General features: G+C 41.9%; 1 protein-coding gene across 1 annotated transcript in view; it reads left to right on the plus strand.

Annotated features, from left to right (window-relative positions):
- LOC117225812 (uncharacterized) overlaps nt 1-23,466 on the plus strand; it is a 728,572-nt gene that overhangs the window by 675,961 nt on the left and 29,145 nt on the right. Inside the window, exon 5 of the mRNA XM_033479588.2 lies at nt 15,437-15,752. Within this exon, the coding sequence (XP_033335479.1) occupies nt 15,437-15,752 (316 nt within the window). The remainder of the gene's footprint in view (nt 1-15,436; nt 15,753-23,466) is intronic.

Below are 23,466 nucleotides of genomic sequence, written 5' to 3' on the forward strand. Positions count from 1 at the left end.
CACATAAATATATAACTTAGAGGTTATAGTAACCACGTGTTACTTACTCAGTCTTTTGTTTTTGATGCAATGAAAAAGTTTCTTCCTTTTTTATTCATGCTACCTGCCGTAATCCTCGTTTGGCACTTTTTAAAAGATATAAAATATTTCAACAAAGAAACATGATTTGAATATAATTATATTGTTACGCAACTTTCTGTGCGTATGCATAACATTTACTTTGTTTACATAATAAAATACATCAAAAATTAAAGAACAATTTGGCAGTTAATGGGTTAACGAAATTCGTGCTCTCAGAGGTCCTATCAATATTTAGAGAAAGTCCAAGCAACATCCAAATTAAAGAACGCCGTAGCTGTGAATTTATTCAGGTGCAAATTTATCCCGAAGCTGTTGTTTTCTCCGTCAAAGTTCGCCACCGTTGAAAAGCCGCAATAACACCCAGACTTACCCTAGCGGCGGTGACACGCGCGACAACGAGCGGTCGATCTGAGCGAGCTGTAGCGCCGGTCCGGGAAAGGTCAGCCACGACGTTGAGCGTCGCTGTCGAGCATTGTCGCAGGTGTTTAACCTTCGCGGGAACGGGCTCAGGTGTGTTGTTTCACCTGCGGCCGGGCACTGTTGGCGAGCACGCGCTCGGTACGTACGCGATCTTCGCCGGCCGGTCGATAAATTCCCGATTTTTCCGGCCCCCACCCCTGCCGCACCATCATCCCGCGGGATCAGAGCTCTTTCCCATTTCTATTTTCTTTTTTCTCTGCCGCGCGGCGATTTTTCCGGCGCGGGGAAGGGCCCGGCCCGCGCGGCGCGGGAAAAGGACGCCGATTACAAGGATAATAAATTAACGCACACGACCTTATCGAGCCGTATAATTCATCACGGGCTTACGTGCCAGCTCGTAGGCCGGCCGCGGCATACGTGTGCGCCGCGCGAGAGAGTCCGCCTGTGATCCCCGGTTTTGCACATTAACCTCGTAAAAGTCTAACTACGCTCGACCTCCACACACCTGTAGGAACGATCTGGCCCCGACGCGCCGCGCCGCGCCGCAGCAACGCGATGTGAAAGTTCGGAGCACGGAAGAGACGGGACCCGCGCACGAATACGTATCCTCGTTAACCGGGCTTCGTTAGCCACGAACCTCGACCTGGATCTCTGGATTTTTCTCGGTTTAGGAGACACCGAGCCGGAGGCCGCGATGAGAATAACTTCGGTGGATTAGGGTACGCGATCCTGAGTTGGGCTGGACTTCCTGATCCTGGCCGAGTCCATCGGTGCTTTACACCTGCTAAAACAAAGCAAAGTGGACATGAGAAGAAATCCATTTCATCGTAGAAATGAGGAGGAAGATTTCCGAGTTGTATGTAAAAAAAGACAAACAATAGAAAAGTCAAATTCTACTGGACACCTTACATAGGGATTCAAGGTTATTAAAATGCGGTGAAATCAGCTGAACAAGCAGTTAGAGCAGCACCAAAATACTCTATCAAAGTTCCAACCTAAATCTTAACCTAATCTTTTACGGATCTGAAAAAAATGACGGAAAGCACAGCAGTCAAAATCACTCGAGACACCAAAGAAAGTTTAACTGAAACGAGTCGGCTGTCTTTAACAATTTCTAACACACAAATGGCGCATAGGTGACACATTTGTTATCGATCTGTATTATTGTTCTCTCGCCACGTGCGGTTCTTGCTCGAGAAGGAACAGTGGCGCCAGTAGTGAAAAATGTCGGAACCACGACTCGGCGTTCTTAAAGTCGACGGTTCTCGTCTCGAACAAAAAAGTAATCGAATAAAAATAATCACTGCCGAGTTCGTACAATGCTGGCTATTTTCGTATAGCTTTATTTGTTCGACGCGAACGCTAAGTTTCTCGATATTTAAGAAAATCTGTCGGCGGCGGCCATCTTTCGACGCGGCGTTTGCTTCGAAAGTCTGGCGACAGGCGTTAGACTGCCGAATATTACAAATTGCTTAAGGTAAAATTGGCATTTTTGAGACCAAAGCGGCATAGATTGGAATTCTAGAAACCGCATTTATATTATTATAGTCCGTAGAGGTTTATCGTATTAATTTATGGAATTGCGGTTGTCTTATTATACCTAACCTCTGCATCTTTTTTTCTATTTTTCTTTCTTTTTGTAATTTTATAGGTAACGAGTAACTTCCCGTGTATATACAACAAACAAATAAATAAACAGTAACAATTGACGGCTGATCGCGATACTGAAGCGTCGAAGCGACATCTTCGCAAATCCTTTCAGGTTATTGTCTCGCCCTTAAATTCTGAGTCGCTTAGAAATTCGAGTTCTAACCGTTCGACATTCGGCTTCTAGGCGCGCATGAAATCAATTAACGATAGATAATTGAATGAACGACCGAGCAGGATCCTCGGGAGTAAAAAAGGAAGCCAGAGGGAATCACGAGGCGCGCTGTCGCTGGCTCGGCTCATCCGCGCGAGATCGCAGGTGAAGGTGCATCGAGAGGGACGCGTCGTGCATGCGCATCGACTCCGATAGGTGTATCGGCCGGTGCAACGGCTGCACACGGCGCGGTCAGGCGAACCTGCGGCACCGGCACGGCTCGGCTCGGCTCGGCTCGTCTATCACGAGCGGATAGATTTATCGAGTATCGGCACCTTCGCGTCCCGCCTGGCTCCAACAATTTATACACCTTCGCCGGGGCCCCCATGGACAGCTCCGCGACGAACGTCTCCTCCAGATGACGAGGGAGATTCATCGGTGGCCGTGCCGCGAACGCTACGCCGCTAACGATCATTTTCACCTAACGATCGAAGAACCGACGGGATCCGCCGATAATGCAATAAAGATCCCCGAGAGCACTGTCCGGGCTGTCTTCGAGTATTCTTTGCGGTCTCGTTCGCGGCAAACCCCGGACGCGAATCCGACGATATTTCTGCGCAGCCGCGTCATCCGCCGCGCTGCCTGATGAGACCGCTGATTGGAGGATCGATTAATCTAACGGTCAGACTTTTTCACGGAACGGACATCGCGAGTGGGTTTTTTGGGAATCGCGACGCTTCGTCTCGACGCCAGCTTCGATTCTACTTAGGTTTTTTATTTTTGTTTTTTTTTTAAATTATCTTAAAATTTATACCGAGGCGTTGTTCGCTACGGATATTCTTTTTTTCTTTAACTAGAACTTTTATTTAGCTAGAACTGTTAAAACAGTCAGAGCAATTGGCTCCCGATTGTTTCTGTCTCAGTTACTGAAATCGTAGAAACGTTTCCGTGGGAACTTTTTTTATAAGCTTCTTTAATGAAGCATATATTTGTAATACAAATTTATAAGCTTCTTCACTGAAGCATATATTTGTAATACAAATTTATAAGCTTTTTTACTGAAGCATATATTTGTAATACAAATTTATAAACTTCTTTACTGAAGGATATATTTGTAATACAAATTTATATGAACTTCTTTACTGAAGCATATATTTCTAATGCAAATTGTATAAAATTTGAGTAAATTCTATATATATCGTTGCACTAAAACAGTATGCACTGGTCGCGTTTAGTTGCTTCCAGCGTCGATTTAATACGATCTCGGATACTTCGCTTCTCGAACATTTGCTGAGAGCTTAAACGACGCGTCTAGCCGTTCCTAGTCGCGGCTCGCGGAATCCGTGGACGGTTAGAAGCACGTCCAAGCCCGTCGCATTAGCGATACCACTTAAATTCGAATCGGAGAAGCCGTACGCGTCGAATACAACGGCGGCGTTTGTCCTGGAACCACGGTGGCGGGCCTATCCCCTCCGTAAAATTAATCAAATAGGCTCTCTGAGGCATCGCGGCGTGTAGAAGCCACCGGGTAAGCGCGTAACACCGCGATGTCTACTTATCCCGGCGCGGTGTTCGATCGCTGCCAGCCAGGCACTAATGTCCGACTATTATCCCTCAATTTGCCGGATTCGAAAAATCCACGATACAAAGTCTGCCCATAAATCGGCGGATTAACCTCGCGTTTAACATTATCAATTACCCCCTGACCGGGCGCGTCGCGGATGCCGAGCCGTTGCTTGCTCACTTTTCCCGATGAGCGATTTTATTGGACTCTTTGGAAAGTTCATCGGTCGGGCCACACCGCGGCGGCGACGATTCGCGCGACGCGACCGAGGTTAGGATTTCGAGGTTAGGAATCTAGTTAGGCTCGGGAATTTTTCCGCGGCCGCGACGATCCCCCAAGCAAGAATACACGCGTAACACTATTCTTTTCACTCTTTCCTGTTCTGTAATTCTTATTTCGATTCTAAGTTCTTATCGTTCACTGGCGACGTTGTTCATAGGTTAATGCGGATTTAACTTCTCAAAGCACCATTAAGAATTGTTATATCACGTTCGAAAATAATTTTAACACCGTCAGAAATTTGTTTTTGTTTCATAGACTTTTTCGAAGCACTGTTAGAACAGATCCGAAAACGTGATCGGCTCCGTCGCGGTATGAATATTTCAGCCACGTGGCTGGCTCGGATTCCGGCGTAAAACGCGCACGAATTGGCATGCACGGGTTCGTTTCCGCGTTACTTTCACCGCGCCAGCGTAATCACGCCCTTGTCAATTAGCGTGCGTCGGCCGGCGATTAATTATAATAAAGACACGTTACCGTAACGCTTCGCAGAGGTTTTCGGCTTGCCGAAGTTTTCGTGCACCGTTTACGTTCCGTCTTCTACACCGCGCGGAGTCGTTCTAACCTCTAAACTAGTCGATTTTCGACATAAGCTCGTTAATAATTTTTTAAAGGAAATAGAAAGATGAATCGATTTGTACATAAATAATATAGAGATATGTTAAAAAAGTTTACATTGTTGTATGAAAAAATCTTTCATCGACATTCAGTATTGTAATTTTTCAGAAACTGTACATCGACTAATTTTTATTCGGAACATTTTTTATCACGAATTACCGGGTGTCGCGTGACACACATTCTAACATTACTTTTCTGTCTTTTTTTTAAATTGTTAAAAAATTGTAAAAAATTGTTCTGTCTGTTTTTTTAAATTGTTTTTAAATTGTTTGAGTCTAGATTACGATTATGTTATAAATATATAAATATTAATCTTTCAATTTTTTTTACATTGCTCGCATCACTATGCGAGAAGTGCGCAGATCTATAGCAAATTATCGATCAATTTATTCCGACGATTCCGCGATCCTCGCGGATTCAACGCGAACACCGGGTGGAATTTTTTCGTTATTTTACGTCTACTGTTTAACAGCCCGCCGCGGTGGGTCTGAAAATTCAACGTTCCCGGTTTCACGACTTCCAACAAATTACGGCGACGTTTGCGACGCTATCAATTCCACCGTCCGTTTAATTGCGCCGGGGGTAACCCTGTCGCGGCCCTAGGCGAGTCGAACGCAGTGGAGCATTTCGCCTGAAAAACTGCTGAAAAATCGACCCGAACGATCTTGCGCGAAACGAATACAATATTCGCTGTGCATTTTAATATCAGGCGAACGTTGCGTTCTAATTCGACCAATTTTGAAATAATTACGAAAGAAGTGCTGAAGTAAAACAGTGTAAACGAAGATTCGAGATTTGCAAAAATTTATAAATTTATTTGCAAATTTTTCTCCCTGCCGGAATTATGTAATATAATAATATTTTTAATATAATATTATTATTAATATAACATTATTATTGATATAATATTATTATTATATTATTATATTTTCATTCTTTTATTATTATTAATATAACATTATTATTAACATAATATTATTATTAATGCAGTATTACTATTAATATAATATTATTATTAATGCAATATTATTATTAATATAATATTATTATTATTATAGTATTATTATTATTAATATAATTAATAAAATATTGCATTATTCGCAAAACCGAGTAAACGAATTTTGGCCAGCTGCGGGTCGAGACGAACCACGGTGGGCCGGTCGCGTCCGACCACAAACGGTCGAATCTAATTGCGCCGTTGGCAGGACGAGGCCCCGTCGGGCCCCGGGACGGACGGAATTTAATTTGAAGCGGGGGCGGTCCGCGCGACCGTTCGTTCGAAATAATTCGCGAGCATCGTGACCGCGGCTGACGTAAATCCCGAAGGCAAACAGAAAGAAAGCCTAATCTGCGATTAATTGGTACAAGACGTGGCATCGGGTAATCCCCTCGTTTTGCCGGGCAACGCGGAAACTTTAATTGAAATGCCGCGCGTCTAACGAGTTCCACGATGCGGGTGGCACCACGTCCACCCACCTGGCAACCATACGCGAGGCTCGTGCTCGCGCATATTTCTCCGGGCGCCGTGGCTCGCGTCCGCCCGATCGTACAATGTATGGTAATCGATGATGCCTCGCGACAGCGGATCAACGCCGATTCATCATGCCGATCCTCTCTTTCGCCGGACACGTTTTTTCCCCGCCTAATTAATATTGATTAATCGATCGGACCAATGCGATAATTGTCAATTAGCCCGCCATTGTTGCGGCCATCTTTTTTTCATGTGTGTGCGTGCGTAAATAATTAGCGGATTGGTTGACTTCGACGCTTAATGAAGCAGCATTCGGTTCTGCCAGCGGAATGATCGATGGGAAAATCGAACGTTCATTGTGGCCACTGCCGTCAAACGTTGACAAACATAGGTGGACGGTTCGGAGATTTTTTGTAAAAAAATAGATGTTAGGATTTTTATAATGTTTCCGAGCGGCGGATGTTTGATAATTTAAGACGGAATTGCTGTTTTGGTTATGTCAAGGGTTTCATTGCATCCTTCAAACATTGTCAAACGTATCCAAGAAGTTTGACGGCTTTTTCGTACATACAATCATTGGTATTTTTATAAAACGTTTCATCAACAGAACGTCGATGATTTCAATCACTATCGTGGCTTGAGAAAATTCTGTTGCATCCTTCAAACCTTGTCAAACGTACCCAGAAAGTTTGAAGTTGACAGGTTCAAAAATTCCATCTCAAAAAATTCTTCTCTGCAATAATCTCGTTCACAGCAATGATTAACGTTCATAAAAAATTATTAGAACCTTGATAATTCCAAACATAGTCGTTATTCTGGCTTAGAAAAATTCTAATGCCACTCTCAAACTTTGTCAAACATATTCGCGAGGTTTGAACTTGATAGCTTTGTTAGTTTCCTTTAAAAAAATTCCTTTGTGCACCAATCGCATTATCATCATAACCTCGATAACTTCAAACATAATCATTATTATGTCTTGAAAAAATTCCGTTACGTCTCTCAAACCTTGCCAAGCATGCCTTCAAAGTTTAAGCGCACGGGACTTACCAGATTCGGCTAAAAAAATTCCGAAAGTGTCCACTTGGTCTTGGGAGCTTGGGTCTTATTGGGCCTTAAAGGCGTTGAGCGAACAAAGAAGAGAGACGACGAGTGCACCGTAGCAGACTTCGAATAGTTCCACGCGACGACATCTCGCGGAAAAGCTGCGCAAGACCGTGCAAAGGACCGCGGAGAATCGTGAAAGCCGGCCGCGCGATGGAACGCGGAGAAACGAGATAGGAGGTCCCGCCATAATTACAGTGACCCATGCAGTTTCGGGTAACCGGGCCCGAAAGCCCGCACGGTCCCGATACGTTGTGATCTTTACAGGCCTTCTGTCCGGGTACCTTCCCAGCTGCGAATGAATTATGCGGCTGCGATCGGCCGCTGCGAAACGCTCGGACCTAACGTCTTATTCGGGCCACTGATTTCTGGATCACCTCTCCCTGTGATTACCGGACCCCGGTCGGACCGACCGGAACATTTTCGGTGCCCATATATCGTCGCACCGTAATCGGACACCCGTGAATTGCTACAGTTTATGGCTTTCTGCTCGCATTACGGCCGATATCTTAGTAAACCCGATGCAACATGGTAGTGAAATTCCACGGAAACCATCCACGTTCTTTACGACCGTTGCGAACGGCCCGTCGACCGCTGTGGGCCTCGTATTTCGTACATGGTTCTCTTAAGGAGACACGGTAGGGCCCCGATGCTACAAATTTCTGATGTTCCAATACGTTTTGTTGCTTTAATTCTTGTCTCTACATCGATCTATATTTTTATATTATTCACTGTGTGAATTGGTAAAGACTTTGCAGAGTGTGTTCTATCATCCGAGGACTAAAGTCCTTTTAAGTTCTCCTCAGGTGTCTAAGGAACTGTTAATGAAAATGAAAGGGGGAGTCTAGCCCAAGATAGACCACAGAGGGCTAATTTCATTGGAAAGATTCGCAATTGTGTGCGGGACTCGAAGGATCAACCAAAAAGCGGATAGGTTATGCGTCACACACTTATGTGGTATGCTTCCACAACTGCAGCAGGTTCCAGTAAATGTCACAGAGAAATCTAGCCCAAGATAGGCCACAGAGAAGAAATATACTCGAAAAGACCCACAATCTAATATGAGAGTCGAGGGATCAATATTAAAGAGAATTGTGTATGCGCCACTCATCTCTGTGTTACAGTACTTTTCCACAACTTCAGCTGCAGGTTCCAATAAAAGTCAAAGGGAAATCTAGCCCAAGATAGGCCACAGAGAAGAAATATACTCGAAAAGTCCCAGAATCTAATATGAGAGTCGAGGGATCAACCAAAAGGAGGATAGTTTGGGTATGCGCCGTGCACTGGCACGGTCGCGCTTTCAGGATTGCGCTTCCAGTAAGAAGGGTCGTCGTGGCGATCGAAAGGAGCTCGGTAAAAGAAGATTGACCGGGTAGAGGGGAGGAGGAAGTCCCGTCAGGGGTCAAAGAGTTGTACAGGCCGCTGTCAGGGCGTTCAAAGTTCTGACGACTTCGTGGTCCATTAGATACCGAAGATCATAGGCCTCGGCTGGAACCACGGGTTTCATTTAATGGCCCTAACGAGACGTCCGGAACGAGAGACAGAAAGACTTCGGAGGCGGCGAACCACGTCGGAAAAAGTGTCCGATGCGGAGGCTAATTAAGCGAAGCCGCCCGGCGCGGCCGACGCACGGAAATTACAGTTAATAATACCGCGGCGGCGCGCCGGTTAGAAGCGCGTCCCTAACCGTGTATTCATAATGATTCCTCGATACGATTGGCTCGCTAGGGCCCGGCGAGATCGTCGGACAGATAGTCGGGAGAACACGGGCCTCCGATGCGTATCTGCTGCGACGCCGGAGTTTTATAGATTGAAATTTTCATGGAACCCGAGGAAAGTGTTCGCGAAACGGGGACGCGACGCGTTATGATTATCGTTATTACGATGCGCCCGGGGGACCGGTGCCACTGTGATTACGGGGCTCGTTAATTGTGTAATGTTATATCTGCGACGGGCTTTCCCGAAACGACTTCCGCCGCCGCGACGCGGCGCTTCTGCGCTTCGGCGATTCTGATCGCCCCGTTCGTCGGCCGCGAGAGTTCGCTGACGGTTTCGATGGTCCCGACGACGTGACACCGACGTGAATGTAAGACGACGATTTATGCGCAAGCGGGTAAATTGTTTCAGCCGATATATTGACCCAGGATTTTACGCGTTTTCGGCAGGCACTTCGGTAAGTGCACTTTTTACGGCGTGCTCGTTACATTCTCGATGAAGGCGAATTTTGACAGATAAAATATAACCTCTTACGCCAATAAATTGACAACTTGAGCTACACCTGTTGTTCTTTAACTTGAATATTTACTTTTCTGAAAATATCGGATCTCTGGAAGCACGAATTTCATTGAGAAGTGTAATGTAAAGAAACCATACCTGCGGTTATGTATCCATTATCACGTGTCAAATATTGTGAATGTTTCGATTGCTACGTTACTCTGGAATGTTATATTTCCGAGATATTTGTGCAACAAAGTTTCCTCCACGAATTTCTTGCGATGCTAACGCCACGTTTTCCTCAGGGCAGCATAACCTTACATTTTTCCCTTTCTTTATATCGTTCGATATTTTTTGTTCTCTTTCCTTTGACTTCTTCCTTGGTACTTTTTCCATTTTCTTTTAAATGTACACGCACAGCTACAAAAGATATTCTCACTGTAGCACTTCACAAATTAGGTGTAGCTGCTCTGCGATCAAGCGTGTTCGCACCGGCTCGTCGAGAACTGCACTGTATAGGTTAAGGTGCGCAGTTCGGTAAAGCGCTGCATTAATGTGCATACACAGCAAAAAACTACGCACTAAATACTGTGTTAGAAAATAATATTTTAGGATATATGATAGGGAGTGTACATCGATGTCTTATCAAAGTTACGATTACTTTATCTAAAAATTAATTTATCTATTTACCGCTAAAATGAATAGTTTACTATTAATCACCAATATATAAATGTCTTTCGAATCAGCCTTCACAGCTGTCGATTAAAACTGCGATTGCTGTTACTTATGTGTCATAAATTATCAATATTAAACATATAAAAAATAATGAAATTAATTTTTAGAAGATTACACCTTCTTTGCAGAAATTGTCGATCTGCTCCTGCTCTGCAAAATCATTTGGAAATTTTGAAAATATTGTTGCATTATTTTCAGCTAATTAAAACTACTTTCAATGCTTGTCGCTGCATGAAATAAATTTTTGAACAATTATTGTATCCTGCAACGAATGGACACAATTTTTATTGTCCATAAAAATTAGCAGTTTGATTGTCAGTAACAATAATGTCCAAGTTAGGTCCGTATTAGGTCTTGGCTAAGTCTGAGTTAGGTCTTAATTAAGTCTCAATTAGATCTCAATTAATTCTCAGTTGAGTCTTGACCAAGTCTCAGTTAGGTCTTGACTAAGTTTCAGTTAGGTCTCGATCACAAATAGCATTATATTTAGTATCGGATCGCGATCGCCGTTTCCGCCAACACGAAACTTAGCAGCGAACGTTTCACATCGGGTCGCCGATATTACCGTAGAATGGGCAAGGGGGACGTTTTTGAAATGAGGATCATTTTTGAGCGTTTCATTTCATTATCGCAGTGATCGCCCCAATCTCATCGTGATCGACGCAAGATCGTAATTTCCAGCCTCGTTACGTGGTAATTGCTCGTTCGCCAGTAAACGTTCGTAATTAGTCTCCCGCAATTTCGATACATATGGGATCGTTACTCGCAATTTGTTCCGGCTTGGACCAAGAGGATTTCTCTTGCGACACGATTACTTTTATACTTGGAAGTCAATCTGTCGAATTTGTGCATCCTGCTGAAAGTAATTGTCTTGAGTTTGTGTAATGTTACAAATCTGTGATCGCTTTAAAGTTTATGTGTTTTAAAGCTTTAAAGTTTCAAAGTTTTAAGTTTTAAAGCTTTAAAGTTTTAGAGTTTTTAATTTTTTAAGTTTTAAAGCTTTAATGTTTTAGAGTTTTAAAGCATTAATATTTCAGAGTTTTAAAGTTTTTCAAAGTTTTTAAGTTTTTAAGTTTGTAAGTTTTTGCTTTCTTACACCGAATTAAATAAAGCAATATATGAAATATAAAGTAGATTGTATGATGTAAATATTCCCATTGAAACCGATTTATTCTATTCGATTCTGATTATTTTAACAATTTTGAACATTCTAACAATTTTGACCAACGATTTTGATCATTCCATCCGAGTTCTAACAAACATTTGAAAGTGTTCACGAATCCTCCCTCCAAGCACTTCGTCCGCTATTCATCACGCCGTTTCTCCAGGCACTTTTCTTCCATTTAAAGTGCCAAGTAATTAGTTTCACCAGAAACATCCCAATGAAAATTGCAAACACACGCGGCTTACACTTCCTGCATGTAATCGTATGCGTAATGCCAATCTTTCACCTTGTGTGGCGAAGCGTTAAGGTTTCCTAGACGCTCCTCATTATTCGGAAATAAGTAGGAACATACATCGCCGGGTGCTTGAGAATTAATGTCGCGCTAGGCATCTTCCCCCCACCTTGCCGCCCGATTCACAACTTCGCGCTCTCTACGGTTTCTGTAAGCGAAAATCTGTTTTCTGTATGCTCGAAAAGTGATCGGTGATCAAGAGACAAATATAAAGCACTTGGTAGCTTCAATGAAAATCTAGCATTTCTAACATTCTTCATTTTTTGAACAATTAATTTCGCGACCGAAAATTTTGAAGAAATTCAGAGCGACGTGCTCCATTAGACAGAATATTCATGAATTTTTTCATAATTTTCCGCTAGGAAGATTAGGTAAGATACTACTTATTGCCAAAATATAAATATAATATTGACAGCTTCAATACAAATCAGCTTTCTTGAGTTGCCGGATTTTTTAAAAATCTATTTAGCGACTAAAAATTTTGAAAAAATTCAGAGCGACGTGTTCCATTAGGCAGCACATTCATGAATTTTTTCATAATTTTCCGCTAAACAGAGTAGGTAAGACACTACAATTGCCAAACTATAAATCTGATGACTTAACATCTTCAATATAAATGAGCTTTCTCAAGTTGCCGGATTTTTTAAAAATCTATTTAGCAAGTAAAAATTTTGAAAAAATTCAATGTGACAAATGCCATTAGACAGAATATTCATGAAATTTTTCAGAATTTTTCGTTGAGGAGTACAATAGAAATAAATCATAATTTATTAACTGACCTCGCGGTGGGAGTAGTGACATGATGGTGTCCTTCGAGTCTAAACAAAAATCAATTTGGTTCAGAGGCTCGTGTTATCCAGACGTATGTTCTGACCGTGGAGATAAAATACGACGCTCGAAATCGATTAAAAATCAATCTGCGCCGCGATTCATCAAGCGCACGAAACACAGGGCGCGGTAACGTCTGTTTTCTAGCCATGCGTCTTCCTGTGAACGAGTTTCTGCGGGCGCGCGTCCTGCCGCAACAGCCGTTTGCATAAATCTCGACCTCGTTGATTCACGAGGAACCGGGTGACTCTCGCGTGCGTGCTTGCATGGGTGCATGCGTGCGTTACGCAACGCGCTGGACGTGTTGTTGCTGCGCCTCGGCGAACATCGCGCCCCCCTCGCCGAAATCGATTACCTCTTAATCCCGTTAGTTTGCACGTGTCCCCTTGATTCTTCGTGTCACGGGAAAAATGAGAAGACTGGATCTACAGGGTGTCCCGAAAACGTTCGTATCAAATGAAGTGGGTTATTCCTGAGACGAATTAAAGAAACTTTTTCCTTAGAAGAAATGTCTTCTTCCGATTTGTTGACGAGATATTAAGAGAAAGAACTTTGACCAATCAGAGGCCGAGCATGGCTAGTGACTCGTCATGGCGGTCACTGCCGCGTCAAGCTCGCTATGGTGCCAAAATTCGCCAGTTCTACTTGCTTTCTGATTGGTTTAGTCTCTTCTGTTATCAACCGGTTAACGTGAAGGACAATTTTCTTGAGGAAGAAATTTCTTGAAATAGCCTCAGGAATTAAACAAATTAATTTTCGAATTGATTCGAAAGATTCGAACATTTTCCTGACACCCTGTATGATACTGCGAGCCTCGTGAAAGTGGGAGGATGATCCGATTCGTGGTGGCTTTATTGGACCGAGAGAATTTTTGAGAAAGTTTGCTATATTTGGCGCGACAACTGGTCTTCGACGATGACGTATTATGAGGAGACCGTGTGAGTTGAGAATGAAACATCTTTGCAATGTTATTAATGATGTCAGTCGACAATTACGAGCAGCTTTGAAGAAAATAATCTGGGATAGGGGTTAACTGGTCGTTGTCGAATCTTTATTTATTTCAGATAATATTCCACATGTAAAATCAATCTTACACTTCAAGGTAAGATTCTCAAACTTGGATCTGTGTCTATGTTCATCCATCATGCGACTTGAAAAGGAAAATTCTTTACACTGTTATTAATAACATCAGTTAATAATTATGAGCAGTTGTGAAGAAAATAATATAGGTTGAGGTTAAGTGACTATTGTCAAAGCTTTATTTACTTCAAACAATTCTACTTATAAAATCGATCCTACACTTCAAGGTAAAGAAGAATAACCTAACTTGAACCTGTGCCAATGTTCATCCACCATGTGACTTAGAAAAATCTTTTCACTGTTATTAATACCATCAGTTAATAATTCTAAGCAGCTGTGAAGAAAATAATATGGATTGAGGTTAAGTGAGGTAAACAATTTCACATATAAGTGAGTATCACGTACAAGAGTAAACTTGGATGTTACGCCTATGTTCATCCACCATGTGACTTAGAAAAATCTTTTCACTGTTATTAATACCATCGGTTAATAATTCTGAGCAGCTGTAAAGAAAATAATATGAATTGAGGTTAAATGACTATTATCAAAGCTTTATTTAAATTAAATTAAAATTATCCTATCTTGGACCTATGTTCAGCCAGCATGACGACGACTTAAAAACGAAAAATCCTTGCGCTATCATATCAACAAATCTGGTCGAAGAAAACTACCGACAGCCGTACGACCTGGTAAATATATCGAACCTAATTCGATATACTCGGTTCCTGCTTTCACGTGAAAACTTCCTGACCTTTTCTATAATGGTTTCACGATGTTAGACGATTGGAAAGACGGTCGAGGGAACGCCGTCGAGGATTCGCCCGGCCGAAGTAAAACGTGCGCGGATCGCCAGTATCGTGTAGAGTCGCGAGGTTTTCCGCGGCGTGTGACCCGCGGCGAAACGATTGACCCCGCGGGTCAATTTCCTGAAACCTCCGAGCGTGCACCGTCGCTTGTACCCATCGGCTTGTAAACAAGTCGTTTCGTAACGGTACATTTACGACAATATTTCACGGACATTGTGGCAGGTTACCCCGCGCGGTACACGTTCGACTGTTCCACCACGAGGAACTGTATATTACAGTTCTCGCTTATTCTGTTCGATTGGCTCGTCCGGCTCGTCGAATACAACTTCATTCGTGCGCCGGGGAAATCGCGACGGCGCGCAACCGAATACACGTCGTTGCCGCTATTCACCGTTCCGCGCGCAATTAACAGTCGCTTCTTCGCACCTCGGCTGCCGTGGGGCAATTCTGAACGAATTTCGATTCCAAAGATATCTCGAGGAAAATCTCGAAGTGAAATTTCACTCGAGAAGTACTTCGAATGAAATTTTGTGCGAGAAATATTTCGAGTAAATTCTTCGGATAGAAATTTATTCGAGAAGTGCATGCTTCGGAATAAAATTTTATTCGAAAAATATTTCGAACAAACTCGTCGAATAAAATTTTACTCTGGAATGCTGTTTCAAATAAATTCTTCGATAAATATTTGATTCGAGAAATAAATATAAATACTATTTTTGTAGTATATTATAATATAATATATTATATATCATATTTATTATAAATTATATATATTATATTATTATATTATTATTATATTATATAAATTATATAAATTATATTTATATATATAACATATTATAATATAGTATATTATACTATTCGAAGTATATACGTACAATTAATATAACATCATGAAACACTAAATAACTTGCGAAGATGGAACATAAAAAGATGTCGAAAAGAACATCATCAATATAAAAATACGTATTTTTGTTGCAGTGTCGCCACCTCTGCCGTCGCTCGGCGAAACAGCGTGGGAGAGAGACCACGAACGAGATCGGGAGAGACACCGGGAGCGGGAGCGGGTGCGAGAGAGGAGCACGGAGAACGATCGCAGGGAACGGCAGCAGGAGAGAGAGCCTGGGATCAGGGAGAGGGAGCCCCGGGATCGGGAGAAGGATCGCGAGCGCGACAGGGAGAGACAGAGAGACAGGGACAGGGAGATGTCAGTCTGCGGGATGGAACCGCTCGATCCTGTCTTCGTATCCTCCTCGGCTGCCCTCCTAGCGCTGCAGAGGATAAAGGAGACATCCTTGTGAGTACTGCGATCAGAACTTGCCTTGCTGTCGATTCTATTCGACAAAACTTGTACCTAACCTAACACTGAAAATTGCAACACTGAATTTTTTTCAATATTTTCCGCAACTCTTATAATAGCGTGCGTCTGATGCAGTCGACAATTTCAAATGGAAGCAGCTTTATGACTTCGATAATTATTTATTTATCTATTTATTTGTTTAATTATTTAATTAAATCTCAGGTTATTGGTCAAGTCCCAGTTAGGTCTTGGTCAAATCTGAGTTAGGTCTTAGTTAAGTTTCAGTTAGGTATTGGTTAAGTCTTAATTAGAACCTTCGACACAACTTTGAAATTTCCTAGGATCAGATTTCAGAACAGTGAATCAGTTAATCAGTTACAGTAAATTCAGTCTTTACTAATTATTTATTATTCAGTCTTATTATACTTTATTATTCAATGTTATTATACTTTATTATTCAGTTTTTACTACTTAATATTTATATATTATTAAATTTAGACGTTCGGATAATACTCTTTGGACTGTCCAATAATAATAGCACAGAGGAAGCATTTCTTCTTCCACAACACTTGCTAGACACAGATATTTGAGGTTAGGTCTGAGTAGGTCCTCAATTTTGACAATGGGAACATCTGATCAAATGTCTACTCCAGGATCCACCAGTAAAACATGATATTAGAAATAACAGAACAGTCAGTCACAGGGCTAGATTAAATCTGTAACGATTTTATATATAAATATTGCTACAGAATATATTCTTAAACAGAAATCATCAAGACCTCCAAAGGGCCACTTAAATGTTCTCTGGTTCCACGATTGAATCCAAGATCGAAATGAAAAGACCCTAGGAAATGGATGGCACCCCTGCGTTCTTAGTGGTCGCGGCTCTCGATTCGAGAGCTAGACCAGTGCCCCGCAGGGAAATCTGAGTCCATTTCCGGTCTAGAGGCTTTCAATCTGATGGGTTGGTCCAACTAGATGGTCCTCGGTCTGAGATCATCGTCTCAAGTCCCGCTCCCAAAAGAGGATCACATGCAGTGCCGTTCTACGTGCGAATATTGAAATGAACTTACAGGTGTTGGGGAAAATATTTCTGATAAAAATGTATTCAGGAATTTGATTAATTGCCGTCAGTGAATGGTATGAAGTATCGTATTAAAAATCGTATGAAAAATCATATGTAAAGACGTATGAAAAATTATATGAAAAATCGTATAAAAAGTCGTATAAAAAATCGTATGAAAAATCGTATAAAAAATTGTATAAAAAATCGCATGAGAAATCGCACAGAACTGTGTTCTACATATGGGTTCTGACCCATTGTCCCTTCATCAACTAAAAAATAAATCCCTCAAAGTTAAATCTACTAATCTTAAAAACAATATAACAATACTATTTAGACCTTGATACAATTTTTCCATCTGTTTGCATCTGAAAAATCTGCATATATAACTTTGATATAACAAGATTCGAATTTCTTAATCATCGTAATTTTTTCTCCGGAGTATGGCTGCACTTTCATCGTATCGGATTAGCATGAAGATGCGTAATCGATTGGGAATCGGTCGATGACCGGCAGTTGTCGATTCGTCAAAAGGAATATCGAATTCGTGTCGCGTAGCGGGGAATACCAATTTCTCGTACGGCGCGAGAATGATTCAGAGGAGCCGATGGAGCCGTCGACAGCCGAGTAAACAATCGTTCAGTGGGAATCCCGCGATAACGGGGACCGTTACGTCCTCGTGCATCGCTATAGGGTAAGCGTGGGTGTTACTACGGACTCCCCAAATACGTACCGCGGTATTTTATGAAAGTAATAAAATCTAATATTTCGTAGTGTGTAATCTTCCGAAAATGAATCTCATTAATTTTATGAGTTTAATATTGATAATTTATGACGTCGAAGTAACAGCAATCGCAGTGTTAATTCATTTATCGACTTTTGATATTTGAAAGTTTATGAAAACGTAGTTTTATAAAATACTTGTAACGGCAGCTGTGAGCGCTGATTCGAAAGGCGTTTATATTTCGGTGATTAATAGTAAACTATTCATTTTAGCGGTAAATAAATAAAGTAATTTTTAGATAAAGTAATCGTTATTTTGATAAGATATCGGCGTACACTCCCTATCATATATCCTCAAATATTATTTTCTAACACAGTATTTAGCGCGTAGTTTTTTACTGTGTATGTACATTAATGCAGCGCTTTACCGAACTGCGGACCTTAACCTATACAGTGCAGTTCTCGACGAACCGGTGCGAACACGCTTGATCGCAGAGCACCTACACCTAATTTGTGAAGTGCTACAGTGAGAATATCTTGATCCTAGGAATTGTAGTTGTGCATGTACATTTAAAAGAAAATGGAAGAAGTCAAAAGAAAGAAAACGAAAAATATCACGATATAAAGGAAAGAAAAAATGAAAGGTTATGCTGCCCTGAGAAAAACGTGGCGTTAGCATCGCAAGAAATTCGTGGAGGAAACTCTGTTGCACAAATATCTCGGAAATATAACATTCCAGAGTAACGCAGAAATCGGAACGTCTACAGTATTTGACATGCAGTAATCGGAATGTTAGCAGTAGTTGACTCGCAGTAATAGTTACATAACCGCGGTAATATATGCACACGTATGGTTTCTTTACATTATGCTTTCCAGTGGAAACTAGTGCTTTCAGGATGCAATATTTTGAGAAAAATAAAAGTTAAAGACTAATAGGTGTAGCTCAAGTTGTCAATTCATTGGCGTAAGAGGTTGTATTTTGCGTCGAAGTTCGCGTGAAAGGCGCAAGAGGTTATATTTTCTCTGTCAAAGTTCGCGTGAAAGGCGTAAGAGGTTATATTTTTTCCCTGTCCAAAGTTCCTCTTCATTTCTCAACCGCACTGATACCTACGCTTAGTGCCAAACGAAACAGAATCGTTCGGTTTTCGTTATTCGGACACGCTCGGAAGAGATCGTGACGACGGCGCGTACGGAACGAGTTTCGTTACCATTGGGTGGAACGTGTCACGGAGATTATTATGTTTTCTATCGCGAGATCGGGCCGCGCGGTGCCGCCGCGAACCCGACAATGGGAAACGCGAGCGAGCGGGAACGTGCGCGCGCGCGCTCGAGCAAATTAAGCGAGATTTACAGCGGGTGCACGATCTCGTCCTATTAACCCTGGCCGCGCTTATGCATCCGATGAAATACGGCGACACCTAACCATCGGCGCCGCGAGCAAATCGGTGTCCCGCTGCTTTTGACCGATTGCAAATTGATAATAAAGTCAGGCCCGATGCAACCCGGCCCGCTGACAAGCGAATTCCTAGCGAGCCTCGGTGCTTTCCAATCGACGATTGTTCCGTGAGTTTTATCTCGCCGGCGTCCTGGTGGTCCGGCGTTTTTAAATGGCGGCTGGAAAAACTTGTTCACCGTATCGTGTTACGTTCCTATCGCGATTGCGGACTTCATCGACGCCGCTTCGACTTTTAAGCACTACTACTTCATACGATTTTCCATTAGAATTTCCATACGATTTTTCATACAATTTCCCATGGGATTATTTTTCATACGATTTTCCATTAGAATTTCCATATGATTTTCCATACGATTTTCCATTAGAATTTCCATACAATTTTCCATACGATCTTGCATACGATATTCCATACGACTTTTCACAGGATTATTCATAAGATTTTTTATACGAGTTTCCACGCAATTTTCCATGATATTCTTCATGTAATTTTTCATACGATTCTTCATACAATTTTCTAGACGATTTTTCGTATGACTTTTCATACGATTATTCATGCGATTTTTTATACGCGCTCGAATCGCTTCGAATCGGCCGTGGGTCGGCTCGGGTCGGTTTAAATCGCTCGTGGGTCGGCTCGGGTCGGTTTAAATCGCTTGTGGGTCGGCTCGGGTTGGTTCGAATCGCTCGTGGGTCGGCTCGGGTTGGGTCGGGTCGGCCGTGGGTCGGTTCGGCTCGGATCGGTATCCGTCGTCCCCTGTGCGGCCGAGTGCCGTTAACCGATAGTTATACACCGCGTTTCGCATATATCTCCGCGGCCGTTGGCTGTCCGTTTGCCCGGCGATCTATACGCGCGACCAGCACTTCCACATAGAAGGAAACACGGGGCGACGTGGATCGTGGCCCGCATCACCGTGGGCCCCCTGCGGAGAAACTGCCGCGAGCTCCCAGCAATACTTCACAGACAAATGTACTTTCCAGTTCCTTCTTCTGCGTTTCCAATGAACCGCGCGCTCACCACTACCATTTTCAAACAATGATCCATTCGGGAATACTTTAACATGGCGCAGGGGAGGCTGCCGCCGCGCAGGCTTTTACGGAGTTACCGGGAAAACGGACGGCGCACTCCGCCGACAAATTCCACGTCGGATTGCTCCTGTAAGCGGATTACCACCATCGGGCTTTATGCAATAATCGCCGGGCTTCTTACCGTAATTGGTTGTCGCAGCGGTCGCGATTCTGCTCTGCTATTGTATCGCTCCGGCTTATCGCGACGATTCAACTGACCGTCGTGACCAAAATGTAACTGTGTACAACTGTACCGATTGTAATTTTATTCAGCCGTTTTTTAATGTACTTCTTAAGGAACAGCTGTTCTTTAAATAAATATATAAAGAACGGTAATAAAATTAAAAAATAAAACGGTTGTTCCGGCAAATAAATAAGTGAATAATGGTAATAAAATTAAAAAATAAAACAGTTACTCCGTTAAATAAATAAATAAATAAATAATGGTAATAAAATGAAAAAATAAGACAGTTGTTCCGTTAAATAAATAAATAACAGTAATAAAATTAAAAAATAAAAGTTGTTCTGTCAAATAAATAAATAACAGTAATAAAATTAAGAAATAGAAGTTGTTCCGTCAAATGAATAAGTAAATAATAAAATTAAAAAATAAAACAGTTGTTCCGTTAAATAAATAAGCAAATAAATAATGGTAATAAAATTAAAAAATAAGATAGTTGTTCCGTTAAATAAATAAATAAATAAGTAAATAAATAACTAAGTAAATAATAAGCAAATAAATAATAAACACATAAATAAGAAACAACTGAATGAGAAATAAATAATAAATAAATAATATTAATAAAATTGAAAAAATAATACAGTCGTTTCGTTGCAACCTAATCGTGCATTATAACGGTCGCGATTTTCAAAGAGATTGCGAGACCGGTGTGGTTAACGCGTCAAACGTTGCGGCGTTTGAAAATTTGACACGTCGTACGAAGGTCGCGTTTCTTCGAGAAGCGGAGTCGCGGCCGTAGATGGCAGATAAGAGCCAGTCGGATTATCGCGAGTAGGAGCGGATTTATGCCAGTTTAAACAGCGAGCTGCGGGTCCGGGCTCGCGGCACGAAGAAGCGCGGGCTTCTTTCTGGTGGCCGGGCTTCGTTCCGATGAGTTATAGCCGCCGGCCTGGCGGACGCGTCGGTGTGCGCCGGCGCTGTTTTATCCGGCCAAGCTGAGACGAGAATTCCTGCCGGAGGGAGAGGCCGCGGTAGCGTGAATTCCACGGCCGCGGGCCACAGGAACCGAACCGTGTCCCGTCGCGATCCCATAATTTATGGATCCAGCGCGGGTTTAGAGGAAATCGCGTCCTTATTATAAATCGCCTTATTAGAAAACCTCGCCGCTTCTCCCAGCACCGCGCGGACTCTGCGTGCGCGAAGCGCACGACGCTTTGACGGCTGCGCCCATAACCTCAAAAATTTCGAAGGACCAAAGTGTTTTGTTCAGTTGAATAGAAATTGCGAGGCGAGGTTAGGCGATGTCAATTCTTTGAACGTTTGCACATCTTACGAATTTTAATAGAATCTTAATAGAAAGTATAATAGATTGCGTAAAAACATTGATTTTGGAGAATTAAATTTTAGATGATTCTGTCGTCCCACGTGGGTGGCGCGGCAGTCACAGTGTTAATAGCGTAATTATGGTACACTTCCTTGAATGTCGCGATTATGACACAGTTTTTTAATGGCGTAATTATGATAACAGTTTTTTAAATGGCGTAATTATGACACAATATTTTAATGGTGTAATTATGGTGTAGTTTCTAATGTTGCAATTTTTATACAGTATTTTAACAGTGTAATTTCGCTACACTTTTTTAATAGAATAATTGTGGTACACTTTTTTAATAGCGTGATTAAATTGTTTCGATTTTGTTGAGTCAACAATTTCTATTGAATAACTGTTCAAATTTTGATGCAGAAAAATATGAAAATGCAATAATTGGAATTTGTGACATGGTTGAATGCTGATTGGATATCATTTGTGTTAACTTTTTAATTTTTATTTTACGGTACTTTTATTAGATTGTGCTTTTTGTGTGTTTCCCGCCGAAAAGGATTGTGTAAACTAAATCATATTTGTTAGTATATGGTATATTTTATTAAATCGGATATTTTACTGAATTATGTATTTACTTAAATTATGTGTATTTTACTAGATTATGTACTTTACTAAATTATGTGTATTTTACTAGATTATGTATATTACTAAATTATGTGTATTTTACTAGATTATGTATTTTACTAAATTACATATTTCACAAAATTACATACTTTATTAACTCACATTGAATCAATTAATTATCACGCTATTCGGCAATATCTAAATGAATTCCGCAGTCTACTTGCAATTATAGGTTACGTCCGATTTAGATTTAGGTTAGGTCCACAGTTTTCTTCAAATATCTCGTAAACCGAAGCGGATAGGCATTTTTAGCAACGGAAAAATTTGTTCGTTAAATCAATTTCTAAAACATATCCAACTTTTAATAATCGTAAATAATCTTAGAGACAACAATTAATAATCAAATAAATAAATTTAATAATAAAAACCCGCGGTGTCCAATTACCAATGGAAAAACTTCTCGCCGCAAAAATACCTCTGTCGACTGTTTCCAGTCCCCGGAAAGCCCAGGCAGCCACGGATTGACCCAGGTAAACAGTCGGCGTGCAGGTTTTTGCGTCGTCCTCGTCGTAGACCGGAGCCGATACCGGCGGCGACGCCGATTATGACGAGCGAGAAGAAGACCGGCAAGAAATTCGGTGATCCGATAAATGGTCGGAACGACTTCATCGTCGTTTTATCCGGCGCATCGGCGACAAATCCGCATCCGCGAGCCGGCAATTTTCATCGGGCCGATCGGCAGCAAGCCCCGACAAATTCGACGGCATTCCCGATGGATTTATACAGAAAGCTTTTGGCATGCATAATTCATCCGCGGCGGCAGCAGCGTCGCCCGGTTTATCAATCGGCGCGCAAACCGATCTGTGTTATGACCGGTTCGATGAAGAACGGGTGAAATTGTCCGACGATGCATTATACATACGCTAACCCGGACGGGCAACGGCAAGAAAGAATGCGTTTAAGAATAATGTCGAGCCTGCCGCGCGACCGTACCGTCAAAAAAAAAGGAACAAGCGTTAATCCACGCATTCTGTTCGAGTGGGTTTCTTGCGCGAGGCCGGACGTGTGCGATCTTCCGTTGCGGATCGGCCAATGATCACGGTTTCTATGACGATTCGAACGTCTCGGATAAATTCTTCGAATAAAATTTTATTCGGCAAATATTTCGAATAAACTCGTGGTATAAAATTTTATTCGGATGTTATGTCGAATGAACTGTTCGAATATAATTTTATTTGGATAATATATCGAATGAATTGTTCGAATATAATTTTA

Source organism: Megalopta genalis, chromosome 14 (assembly GCF_051020955.1).
Source record: "Megalopta genalis isolate 19385.01 chromosome 14, iyMegGena1_principal, whole genome shotgun sequence".
NCBI lineage: Eukaryota > Metazoa > Arthropoda > Insecta > Hymenoptera > Halictidae > Megalopta > Megalopta genalis.